The 12,475-nt window shown below is 41.2% G+C and overlaps 2 protein-coding genes across 4 annotated transcripts; one reads left to right on the top strand and one right to left on the bottom strand.

The window, feature by feature from the left end:
* Positions 1–278: 278 nt before the first annotated feature.
* On the top strand, positions 279–4,692 carry LOC132707097 (H/ACA ribonucleoprotein complex subunit 4). Its single transcript, XM_060678776.1, has 9 exons — positions 279–370; positions 436–569; positions 620–837; positions 872–1,125; positions 3,389–4,010; positions 4,063–4,111; positions 4,165–4,335; positions 4,391–4,557; positions 4,618–4,692. The coding sequence occupies exons 1-8, from the start codon at positions 358–360 to the stop codon at positions 4,460–4,462; spliced, it is 1,533 nt and encodes a 510-aa protein (XP_060534759.1). The 5' UTR covers positions 279–357; the 3' UTR covers positions 4,463–4,557; positions 4,618–4,692.
* An 84-nt stretch (positions 4,693–4,776) lies between these two features.
* On the bottom strand, positions 4,777–12,346 carry LOC132707095 (uncharacterized). Of its 3 annotated transcripts, none has more exons than XM_060678771.1 (3): positions 11,532–12,192; positions 9,204–9,533; positions 4,777–7,446 (listed from the first exon to the last, which is right to left on the bottom strand). In XM_060678771.1, the coding sequence occupies exons 2-3, from the start codon at positions 9,306–9,308 to the stop codon at positions 6,316–6,318; spliced, it is 1,236 nt and encodes a 411-aa protein (XP_060534754.1). In that variant the 5' UTR covers positions 9,309–9,533; positions 11,532–12,192; the 3' UTR covers positions 4,777–6,315. The 3 variants fall into 3 exon arrangements, with proteins under 3 accessions (XP_060534754.1, XP_060534755.1, XP_060534756.1); XM_060678772.1 differs by having other exon boundaries at positions 9,204–9,401; XM_060678773.1 differs by lacking the exons at positions 9,204–9,533; positions 11,532–12,192 and adding an exon at positions 12,224–12,346.
* Positions 12,347–12,475: the final 129 nt, after the last annotated feature.

The raw sequence follows: 12,475 nt of genomic DNA, 5'->3' as shown, positions 1-12,475 counted from the left end.
AAACTCTTTAATTACTAGCTTAATTTCCCTTCGGAAGCAAAGTTCACCGGTTCCCTAGATGCCACAGAAAAAGCGATAAATGGCCGCCTGTTGTTCATTGTTGCCAAGTTGCACTTTCTGTCTCTACCATTTTTAAATAGTACAAATTTGGATCTTCTTTATCAACTCAACAACAGAATAATAAGCTGGCGAAAATTTTGTTTAATCAACAGCGGGGTGAAAAACAGGATTCTGTTTAAGTGCCTTCGTCGTTTTCGCCGTCGGCCCGTAGATGGCGCGCCGTCAAAACCAAACATAACCCGACTTTCGGCGCTGGTTCCTACGAGGAGCAAAACACGTGCGTTAAATCGTCCGACCATGGAAAATCCGGGTACGACGCGTAACGCGGTGCCGCGGCGCCGTCCAGCTCGTTTTGATCGCGAGGGTTTGTTTCAGAGTTGACGGAGAAGAAGAAGAAAAAGAGCAAAATCGACAAACTCAGTCAGTTGCAGAGAGAAGGTAGCTTTCAACTGCAGTCGTCGGAAAAAATCGCCAAATTAGACACGTCTCAATGGCCCCTCCTCCTAAAGGTTAGTTCTTGGCACGTTAATAATCGCGGCTTTGAAACCCGCAACCGTAGCACTTCGACCGTCTGAATGTGAGGACGAACCATTACACCCCGATACCGAGCGGCTCATCGCCGCTGCGGCGTGAACTTTTGGAGTACATCAAGTCGGGCTACATCAACTTGGACAAACCGAGTAATCCGAGCAGCCACGAAGTGGTCGCTTGGATCAAGCGTATATTGGGGGTGCAAAAAACCGGACACTCGGGAACACTCGACCCCAAAACTACCGGTAAAACTCACTTAATCACGTAAAAAAACGATACCTAACCTCATCGTGTGCATCGAGCGGGCGACCCGATTGGTCAAATCGCAGCAGTCCGCCGGCAAAGAGTACGTCACCGTCTTCAAGCTGCACTCGCAGGTCGAGGGGGGCGTGAAAAAAATCACGCAGGGCCTCGAGAAGTTGAAGGGGGCGCTGTTTCAACGGCCCCCCTTGATTTCGGCGGTCAAAAGACAGCTCAGGGTCAGGACGGTGTACGACAGCACCCTGCTGGACTTTGACGACACCAGGAATACCGGTAGGGTGTGGGAGGGCGGGGCGGGTTGAAAAAAATAAACAGCTTTACAAAATAGGAAGCAGTAGTAGTGAAAAAGCTAAATATACCTTATGAATTGGAATTTGCGTTAAGCGAAATGTTAAAAAATTTGTTTCAATTTGTCTAATTTAGCCCTAGTGGCGTCACAGGGGAATCTTAGCAAATATTGTTTTATAAAAATGCTTTTTTTTAAGTTTTTTATTTGATTAAGCATTTGAGAATACAATTTCTTTTTTTTTGTTTTTTTTTTTTGAATAAAAACAATTTTATCGCCTTGGAAAACAAAAAAAAACATTTCTCGCCCGGGGTTAAGCACTTTCCTTAGTTAGTGTAATTTCTCTATGAAGTTTTTATTTTATTTTTAAGATTTTTTTAATTTATGGCGACCCCTTGATTTTTCATTTTCCTGTACTTTTTGTCTATAGCGTTGTTTTGCGATTTCTTAAAATAGTGAGTTTTTCAAGCGGGAGCGTGATTTTTATGACATATTTTCCAGTTTTTTGCAAACATATTTACCTAATTCGCAATAAAAAACTTAATTGTTGATGTTTGAAACGGACTGACTTTTTTAAAAACCTTATATAATATATATTTTTCATTGTGCAAAAAAAAATAGAAACCGCTTTTTTTTTTCTCACAAAAACCAAGAATGATGCAAAAAAATTTCAATAGCCAAGATCTTGTGTTTTAACTGCTTTTTGTTACACCCTGTATACATTCTCATATATGGTTAGATACAAATAAAGTTTTGAATATTAAAAGATAATCATAACATCAGGGATAAGGACGGTATATTAATAATCTTTCCTTCTAAAAAAAATGTGATAATCATTTGATATCTTGATCTTCATAAAAGCATCAAGCTTGCTAAATAAATTCACATAGGAGGCCTTGAAAAAATTTTTTTTTAGCACTGTCAAATTTCATGTTTTGAATTTTATAAATGTTAGTCAGTGTTGCTGATTTTCTTATAAGCCAATTATCAAAGAATTTGCTTCAGTTTGTCTAACTAGGCCCTAATATATTACAATTATTAATCCCAGTGGCGTCCCAGGGGCATCTTAGTGAATATTGTTGGCTAATTATTGGAATATTATGGCTAAACGAGCCTCGTATACATCAATGCCAATTTTTAGGAACGTTTATAAAAACTTTTGTTCAAATTTTTTTTTTATAGAAATACGCTCTAAAATATGTTCATCTATTTTAACATTTTGTTGTAAAAAAGATGTAAGGAAGCCAAGCAACATTCACCACGTTTTTCGGTTATTTTCCTTTTTAAATAAAACAGGCTGGACGTAATTTCGGGTGTGTAAAACGTCCGGTAGAGGGCGAAACAACTAATACGGGGTGGAGATATAGTTTTGGTTAGTTTGAGTAGAATTTGCTTGATGTCATTTTTAATTTTCCTTTACTTTTTGTCAATAGCGTTTTGCTTACAAAATTAAAAAACTGAATTCCTCATATGAAGACTCTTTTGAAATCTTTATAAAATAAAAGAACAAATAGGAACCACTTATTTTTTCCTAAAAAACTAAGAATGACACGAAAAAATTTCAATAGACAAGGAGCTTTTATTTTAACTACTTTTTGTTGCACCTTGTATATTATACTAGATATTAATAAATTGAATTGATAAATTAAACCGAATTTTGCGATATAAAATTCTTTTGAATTAATCAACAAAATTAAAGATATCAAAATTCCTTATAACGCAACACTGTTGCCTTTTGATGTACAAAACTTATTTTCCAGTATTCCACCTATGGATATGATGATAGATTTAATAGATTTCACCCTCACTCGGAAACAGGTTAATCCATTGGTGAACAAGATTTATTAGATTGCTTAATAGTGTCTCTAGACCAAAATTATTTTGAATTTAATATTTATATCTATTTATATATATCTCTAAGGAAGGTTAGTCCTTTGTAAGCCGGCATTTTTAAGGATAATTTGGAAAATATACAATATAATTTTTAAATTACATTAACTCATTACATAATCGTATAAAATTCTTATAAAATATTATATTATTCATTATATTATTTATTTTTGGTAGCATTTTTCTTTGTGTCTAGGAACAAAATATTATGCGTACCATTCAGGGATAACGTCCTGTATAATAACAATCGTTTCCTTTGAGTACTAGTTAACAAAATGTTAATAAGTTCGATCTAAAAAACAAAACGCGGACGTAGTTCTACCATCTGCGCGACGTTGCCGATGTTCGCGTCGCTTTCAGGCGTGTTTTGGGTCAAATGCGAGGCGGGGTCGTACATTAGGACGATGTGCGTCCACCTGGGGCTCGTGCTCGGCGTCGGCGGGCAAATGTTGGAGCTCCGCCGCGTGAGGTCGGGCAACGTCAGCGAGATGGACGACCCGGCAACGTTGCACGACGTGCTCGACGCCAAGTGGCTCCACGACAACCACAAAGACGAGACTTACCTGCGGCGGGTCGTCAAACCCCTGGAGGGCCTCCTGGTGAAACACAAACGGATCATCATGAAAGACAGTTCGGTGAACGCGATTTGCTACGGGGCGAAGGTGCTCGTGCCTGGCATCCTACGCTACGAAGACAACATCGAGCTCAACGAGGAGATCGTCATCGTGACGACCAAGGGCGAGGCGATCGCGTTGGCCGTCGCCCTGATGACGACGGCGACAATAGCGAGCTGTGACCACGGCGTCGTCGCCAAACTCAAACGCGTCATCATGGAACGCGACACCTATCCGAGGAAGTGGGGCTTGGGCCAGCGGGCCAGTCAGAAAAAGATGCTCATCGCCAAGGGCCAGCTGGACAAGTACGGCAGGCCCAACGAGAACACGCCCAAGGAGTGGCTCAACAGCTACGTCGACCTGTCCCTGTAAGCTGCCTTTTTTTTTTCCTCGCTTTGCATAGTTAACGTCCTCTTTCAGCAAACAGGAAATCAAAACGGAGACGGCGGACGACGACCACAGCAAAAAGGTAGGGTTAGGCGAGTGGCCACAAGAAGAAGACGACGCGCTTTTGTTTTTCAGAGAAAGCTGAGCAGCGGCGTAGCCGCGGACGACACGTCGATGGAGGTCGCGGCCGACACTTCGACGGAGGCCGCGGTCGCCGAGAAGAAGCAGAAAAAAAAGAAGAGAAAGAAGGAGGACCGGGACACCGAGACGGAGACGGTGTCGAGCCAGGATACCGAGGAGGGCGAGGTAAGTAGCGGGGGGGCGTGGCCGATTTTTGTCAAGTGCGTTCTCGTCGTCGCAGGTCGCGAAGGAAAAGAAGAAGAAAAAGAAGAAATCGAAGGACAGGGACGCGCCGGAAGCGGAAGACGGTTAAGCACGGCGCCCTTTATTTCACTTTTTTTATTGCCTTTATTTTTTATGTATATGAGTATAAATTTCGAGAATATATTATGACAACAATTGAGTAAAGTAAGTTACAAAAATATGTCGTCTTTTGTTTATTCATAAAAAAAAACAACTTATTTACAGCGGTAAAAATGAATTAGTACGCGTTAAACGGATCTCCCACGGGGGGGTGGCGTGCTTTTCGTCGTCGCAGGTCGCGAAGGAAAAGAAGAAGAAATCCGAGGACACTATTTTTTAAATTGTATTTAATTTTTATGTACATGACTATAATTTTCGATTTACAGCTGAGTAAAGTAAGTTGCAAAAATATATCGTCTCTCGTGTACTCATAAATAACACAACTTATACCGGGTGACACAGGAAAGTGGTAAGGATTAATATAGCCTGAATGTCAAATTTTTTGACAATATGTAGTCACTGGTTGCACTTCCGGTTTGAGCGGAGACGGCAGTAACTTTCGAATTTTAAATAGCGCAACCTATATAGGAAGATACGTTTTCACTTTTTTTTGTTTTTTAAATTTTTATTTAGGAGGCTGTGACCATCATAAATACTATTTACCGGGTCACCTGATCATGTGAAAATTGTAAATGACACTTTACTTGTCTAATGCCAAATAGCGCTTAGTTACCTAGTTTTTTTTCAAATAGCACCTTAGTGGGAACAAAAACTTTTTAAAATCGCTATTTTTTTACGAAATTTTCCAAATCTGTTAAAAAATAACGTCACACAAAACAAAGGAAAAACCAGATAAGTAAATACATTTTTATAAAAAAAACTATTCACTATTAATTGTCAAGTCGGTAAGCGTAAAAATGCAGAAGAAACTACTCGAGAAGTTCGTTACCTAACAGTCAATTACAATTTCGAAGTCTTCTTACAAAATTAGCGTCATAAAGATGTCGACGATACTTAAAAGAATGGCATAATTCTACTGCCACTTCTTTTAGCAACGTAGATTGATTCACGTTGACATATTTGTTGACGGATTGTGTTTATAAACTAAATCTTTAAGTGTACCCCATAGAAAAAAATTTAGGTTAGTTAAGTCGTTGCACCTTTGTAGGCCAGGCGTAACTATCATTCAAGTAGCCTTCTAGCACCTGTTTTATTTAAACATCGTCATAGCCACCTTACACTAACTGAACTTATATGGTAACTGCATATTATTTGTGATAAATAAATGTTTGAAAGGAAATATTTCAAAAGGTAAAAATATTGCAGTTTTTATGCTAAATATCACAAGATTATAAAAATAGGTAGTTTCCATTAAAAAAAAAGTTTTTTGGCACTTTTTTTCATTTCATTTCATTTTTTTCATCTTATTTTTCGCATATCCTGTATTATTACGTATCGAAATTTCTTATGAAATCCGTTATTCGAGTCTAACTTACTCAAGTAAAACAAAAATGCTTCCGGATGAAAAAATTGGCAGATATTTTACATTTTCCACATAAAAAATTAAAAATGTTAAAAACGGTTAGACTTAGGTATAGGATATTATACACAAAATATGTCTAGAATTTTGTATACAATTCAAAAATGAAGTAATATACGTGATACATACATACATATACATTAAAATAAACTGAAGGTTTGTAATACCCCAATTAACTTTTGGCTACATTCCCTATAGTTTCCGAGATGAAGTAGTGTCCTAAGATAACATCCCCTTTACATGAGTATAATGTTTGTGAACTATATTACGATAGAAAATTGAGTAAAGTACTCACCAAAAAAACGTATTTACAGCGGTAAAAATAAATTAGTAGGCGTTATCCCCTCTCCAACCCGGGGGGAGTGGTGTCCCCTCGCGCGGCGTTAGCCGGCGAGCCCCGCCCCCGTGTGCGCCTTCTCCGCATCAATAAACACCTGGACGTCGTCGCCGTCGCGCTTCCTCCTGGGGCTGAACTCCTGCAGGATCCGCATCAGGCCCGAGTGCTCGACGCGCGGCTCCGCCCTCTTCTCGACCTCCGGCGACGGCGGCGGCGTGAGGCACACGTCCTCGGGCGTGGCGATGGGGCTCCGGCCGTCGCGCGCCTCCCGCTGGATCTTCTTGATCAGGCTCTCGGTTTTTCTTTGTCTGGGCTCGGGTTTGGCGACGGAGACGGCGTCGTCGCGGACCACCAGGTCCTCGATGCCGGCCAGCACGTCCGCGTCCGTTTTGGCAGGCGCCGTTTTCCGCGGGCGCGGCAAGCTCGCCTCCTTGGGGTTATAATGCTCGATGAGCCCCAGGTCCCAGTCCTCTAGACCCGCGAAAGAGTCGTCGCTTTCGACGTCGTCGGGCGCCTTGTGCGTCTTCAGCTTCTTCAGCTGCTGCGGTATGAGCGAGCCGAAGCTGCGGCACCGGTTGAAGTAGGCGTCCAACTTGCCGCCCGACGTCTTCTTCGACGACTGCAGCGACAATCTCGACGAGTTGAGGTTAGGTTTCGTCGAATCGGTTTTGTCCGTGGTCGCTACCGAGAGCTTCAGGTCGTCGTAGTTGGGGAGGGAGACGACCGAGAGGTTTTTCTTCCGCTTATCTTCCGCGTTATCGAGCAGCTTTTTCTTGTCCCCGTGGTTGTGCTGGTGGTGGTGGTCCCTGTTGTGGTTCTTCTCGTCCTGTTCGCACACGGGACACGTGTAGACAATTTTCTTCTTGACGAAGAGCTCCTCTTCGACGGGTTTGCGGACCTGGAGGGCCTGGAGGCCGGTCTTCGCGGCCGATTCGATTTTCTCTTTGAGATTGCGCCGGATTAGGTTCTTCCTGGGCGGCGGCGTAGGGGTGCCGCCCGTGTCGTCGTCGAAGATGAGCGCTAGCTGCGCGTTCTTGAGGTGGACGGCGTCGTCGTCGTCGCGCGTCACCTCCAGCTGCGCGTCCGTCCAATCGGTGGACCTGGACAGCGGTTTCGGGCGCTCGTCGCCGCGTTTGTCGCTCAGCTGCGAGTCGGATTTCCATGCGGCCGGTCGTAACTGTAACGCAACGTTTTTGAGACGACCTGAATAACAAATCGATTTTATTGCATTCAAACTACTAACCGGCGGACTAGCGACATCTATCAAAGGGTAGCGGCACTATTACTAAATATTTTTAGAAGTGACATAAAAATGTTTTTCCTTTAACGAAAATGGAAATTCGCCTATAAATAGGTCATCCGCACGCGGCGGCGTACATGTTTAAATTCAGTGATCCAATAAAAATTATCGAATAATTCGACAGTTTTCAACTAATCGATAGGCGACACAGTATTAAGTTATTTTGTTACTTAGCGAATTAATATGAAATGAACGAATGAATTTAATCTCGATAGTAAATCCCGTACACGATGTTACTCATGTTATGGATGGATATACGCAGATTAAACAATAACAAGTCAAAATCAAGTTTTTAAATAATTACTTAAGTACTTTCCGGCAAAGGTGTGGTGTTATAAAAAAGGAATTAGAAATAAACTGAAAAGATCATTGCTGCGATATTCGATAATAAGAGATCGACTGAATTAGTAAATATCCGATAGTCCGAGTCATTCGATAGTGCCCATTTCTATTTAAATTGACGCACCAGCTAATTTTGACATTAAAAATACAAACGAGTGGGCGGGCGACATCTATCAGGATTCAGCGGCGTTATTTAAGAGAAAATTGTTGTAAATTCGCGTCCATTGTTCATAAGCTGATTTTGACTGAGTAAATAACAAATTAAATGCTTTTTTTTTCAACGAACTAAGAGAAAATTGTTGAAAATTCACGCCTATTGTCCGTGACGGCAACACGTCATGTTTAAATTCGCACACCAGCTGATTTTGACAATAAAACTACAAATGAGTGAGCGGGCGACATCTGTACTAAATAAAAACAACAATTAAATGGTTCTTTTTCAGCGATTTAAGAGAAAATTGTTGCAAATTCATGTCCATTGCCCGTGAGGTCAACACGGCATGATTAAATTCGCCCACCAGCTGATTTTGACATCCATCAGAATTTTTCGTTATTACAAAATGACAAATTAAATTTTTTTCAACGATTTAAGAGAAAGTTGTTGAAAATTCACGCCTATTGTCCGTGGGGACATCTACACTGAATAGAAACAATTAAATGTTTTTTTTCATCGATTTAAGAGAAAATTGTGGCAAATTCACGCCCGTTGTGCGTGGGGGCCATGTTTAAATTCGCGAGCCAGCTGATTTCAGCGCGACGCGCACGAGTCTTACGGATAAGGTGACATCATTCTGCGATTGCTAATGGTAAAGGTTGCGGCACCCATAACGAGACGACCTTGTCCCGACGAAAAGCCCGTATTTGCCGCGCGTAATCTCGTTTTTCATTCGAAGGGAAAACATCGCGCGTCGCGAGTCGGGTGTTTTTTTTCCTAATCATTCGTCGTCGCGATAAATTCCAGAGCAAATATTTGGCCAGAAGGAATGCTAATATTTGAACGGGGTCGTGAGTTATACAAAAGTTGCGATTTTTAAATACCAAAGACGAATAATATTGGCGACTGGCCAACTGACGCACAGACGACGGAAGTTGGTCGGTTTGGATCGCTTCCGCGCCGTTTTATACCGCGCACGGGAGAAATAACCGATAAGCGAACGAACGGGGGCTTCGCCCTCGCGAACCAGTTATCCTCCGTTCCGTTTCGCCGCCGTCCGTAACTGTAACGTGTAATTTTTTCCACCGGGAGGCGCGCACCTGCCGCTTGTGTAATTACGCGCTTCGGATGGACTTACGCGCAGTCTGCCGATGATCCTGTCGAATTTTCCGGCACGGGGCGCGGGTTTCGTCGTCACGGCGTCCCCCGCGTCAGATTTTTTCTTGCAAAGTCGGTTGCCCATCGCACGCGACTAACTTTCGGTGGTCCGTGACTCACATCGTTCGTTGCCCGACCGATCGCCGCTGCGGACTGGCGAGAACAACAAACGCGAAGGCTTCGAACGGAGGCGCGTTAATTTTCTAACGATGCCGGGCCAATCGGGGGGCGGTGCCGCCGATCCGAATCCAAATGGCCGATCGTTCAAAAATGAACCGCACGATTTGCGGACCAAAGAATAAAAACTGATCTATGGCAGGCAATACAAGCAAAGCATGTAAGAAGAAATGACACTGCACCAAAATTTAGTAATAGTAAAGTCTGTTCGTAGCTATAAGAAAGTGAGTAACTGATACGAATTAAGGAAAGACCCGGGCAAGCTGTAAACAATATTTATTTATTTAGGTATGTATTTATGTTTAAATCTAAAATAAAATTACAAATTATTTTTATTACCTACTTAAATTACTTAAAATTATTAACATAATATATCAGTATCACTATCGCTATCATCGCCTGTTCTAATTATTATTTGTTCTATATTATTTGCAATATGGATATACGATTCTTCTGTTTTTTCTATATGTTTAACAGAATTTGCTCAACTTTGTGGAGGGATGTTAAAAACTTCGGTTTCTATAGGTTTGAGGTCATTGTTATGACGAATGGCAGATTTCAATTGGTGCCAAACATGTTCAATGGGATTAAATATACAGTGGTATGCCCTAGATTTTTTGCATAATTATCAAAGACGTTTTCCTTTTGTAGGTTCAAGCTTGGTAGAACCTCAATTAATTGCTTTTTGGTATAATCTTCGTGAAAATAAATGTCGTTATTATACATGTAGTTTTGGATTGTTGATTTTGTGTCACATGAGGAAGGGGTTTTAGTCAACTGTCTACTGTGATAACTTGCATTGTCCATTACAATTACGCTATTAGGAGGAATGTTCGGAACTAGTTTGTTTTTAAACCAATTTTCAAATAAATCAGCGGTGATGTCTTCATGATAATCCAGAGAAGAATCTTTAATATTTTTCTCAGAATAGTTATTTTTTTACCTCGTTTGATGGCGCAGACAGAAAAAGTTCATTTCGAATCCAATCCAATCAGCTGAGTCAACCCAACCCTTTTCCGGGGTATCATAAGTGTCGAACCAGGTTTCATCCAAGTAAATAATTAGCCTTTGTTGTTCTTTGTAAATCCAAATTTTTTCTAGATATTCCAGTGGCCATTTCCGAATTCTAATTCAATTTTTTTAAATCTAAAACCCATTTGTTGAATAAGGTAGTTCTGCCACATTTAACACCGGTTTCATCTCTTTCAAGCCTTCTAATTAAGATATCTAATGTAGACACGATTTGTTCCTCGTATAACTGGTAAATTTAACGCCGTATTATATCTTGATAACTTTCATCTACCCTCGAGAAAATGTCAGCATCGCTTCTTTTTTTCCTCGCTGAAACAATTTTCCATACAGTTGATGTTGGAATTTTCGTCAATGTGACCGTTTCTTCTAAAGATGCTTGCTTGCGGGTACCACGTACACTGAGAGTCAAATAAATATTGTTTATAACTTCCTTAGTCTCAATAGTGTTTTCTACATTTGGGCGGGAACATCTCCTGAGATACACTAGATTCGCACATATTTTGCATAATTCGTACACGATTCAACACACGTTGTATTACACACGAAATAAGAATGATTACTAATAAACCTAAACTAAGTAGTATACCAAACCAAAGAATATTAAACACAGGTAGGTATAAAATTATTTTACCTGAATTTAAATTCCGAAACTATAGGTATGGTATGGTAATGACCACCCTTGGATAATCCCATTCAAAAGCAATTGCTCACTTTCTTATATCTATGAACAGAATACGAACAACTTAAAACAATTACATACATGGCAGAACCCAGTGGAAAAGTTTCAAAACATTTGTCAAAATGTGGTTTAAAAATAGCTTTCGAAACAAAATGTCCTAAAATTTATATTGGACAAACAGGTAGATCGTTCAAGAAACGCATTAAGCAACATAAAAGAGCGTTTAAAAACAATAGTCTTGAATCTAATTATGCTACACACTTAAACACAGAAAGGCACATTTTTTACGACAATTTTGATATTTTACATATAACCACAAAAAGTTGAAATGTTTTAGATTAGATTCAAATACCTCTCCATTATTAAACTTAAATTCCCACAACATTAAGTAAGGTTTTATTGTCATATTTCGCCACTCACCCAAACAAAAAACACCAATAAAAGTTAGCATAAACACATTGTCGCATTTACTTTAAACCGCATAAATGCAATTTATAAGAAATTAACGCGCATTCATCAAAAATAAGCAAACTAAACGATCGCGATTATTCTCAAACAACGCGGTTTAAATATGGCGCCGTAGGTCGGAAAACTAGCCGCGTTCCGATTGGTCGGCACCGTTAGAAAATCACCAAGTGCTCTCGCGACCTTTGACGAAGCGTGGGATTATAACTAGAACGTCGAGTTGTTTTCATCTCGTCGAACTGCGACCGTATTGTTTCGTGCCGGTAGTGCGCAACGTGTTTTCCGCGGCGACTTTTCGACGAGTCGAAAGTGAAAACGACGAAAACCGAAAGCTCCGCCATATTCGAAACACTGGCTGACTCATCCTTTGTTTACCCGACGGACGACCGGTTTTCTGATCCCCGAGGCGTCGATCAAGTGATCGATCCGTCACGTTGCGCCGAAACACGCCCGAATCCGCGTGAAACTCTTCGAAAACTAATCAGAAACAACTCGCAATGGGTTAAACGGCGAACGCGACATCTATCGGCCGCTAGTCGCTTCAAAAAATGCACTTAACGCGCATTAACGATGCGTCGGAGTAAAAACGGCCTACGCTGATTTCATAGCGACGATGGACCACAGAATGACAATTTCGAGGACCTTACCTTGTTTCCGAGCCTCCTGATGACGTCCATGGCGTTGCCGGAACGCGTCGAAATTAACCCTCGCGAGGATCAATGGCGACTAAGCCTGGAGGATTTGAGCAAACGCGACCGGACGGTGTCGACCGAAATAACTGTGATTTAACGAGTTTCGGCCTCGGGCCGGACGCGCGCGCGTACCGGGCGTCCCAATACAATTTTCGTCTCTACCGCGTCACAGAACACGTAACACTAACCAAAAACGTCTTACCTTGG

The sequence above is a fragment of the Cylas formicarius genome, unplaced genomic scaffold (assembly GCF_029955315.1).
Source record: "Cylas formicarius isolate icCylForm1 unplaced genomic scaffold, icCylForm1.1 PGA_scaffold_9__14_contigs__length_23061073, whole genome shotgun sequence".
NCBI lineage: Eukaryota > Metazoa > Arthropoda > Insecta > Coleoptera > Brentidae > Cylas > Cylas formicarius.
Note: the sequence above shows the minus strand (reverse complement) of the source record. Positions and strands in the feature narration are given on the sequence as shown.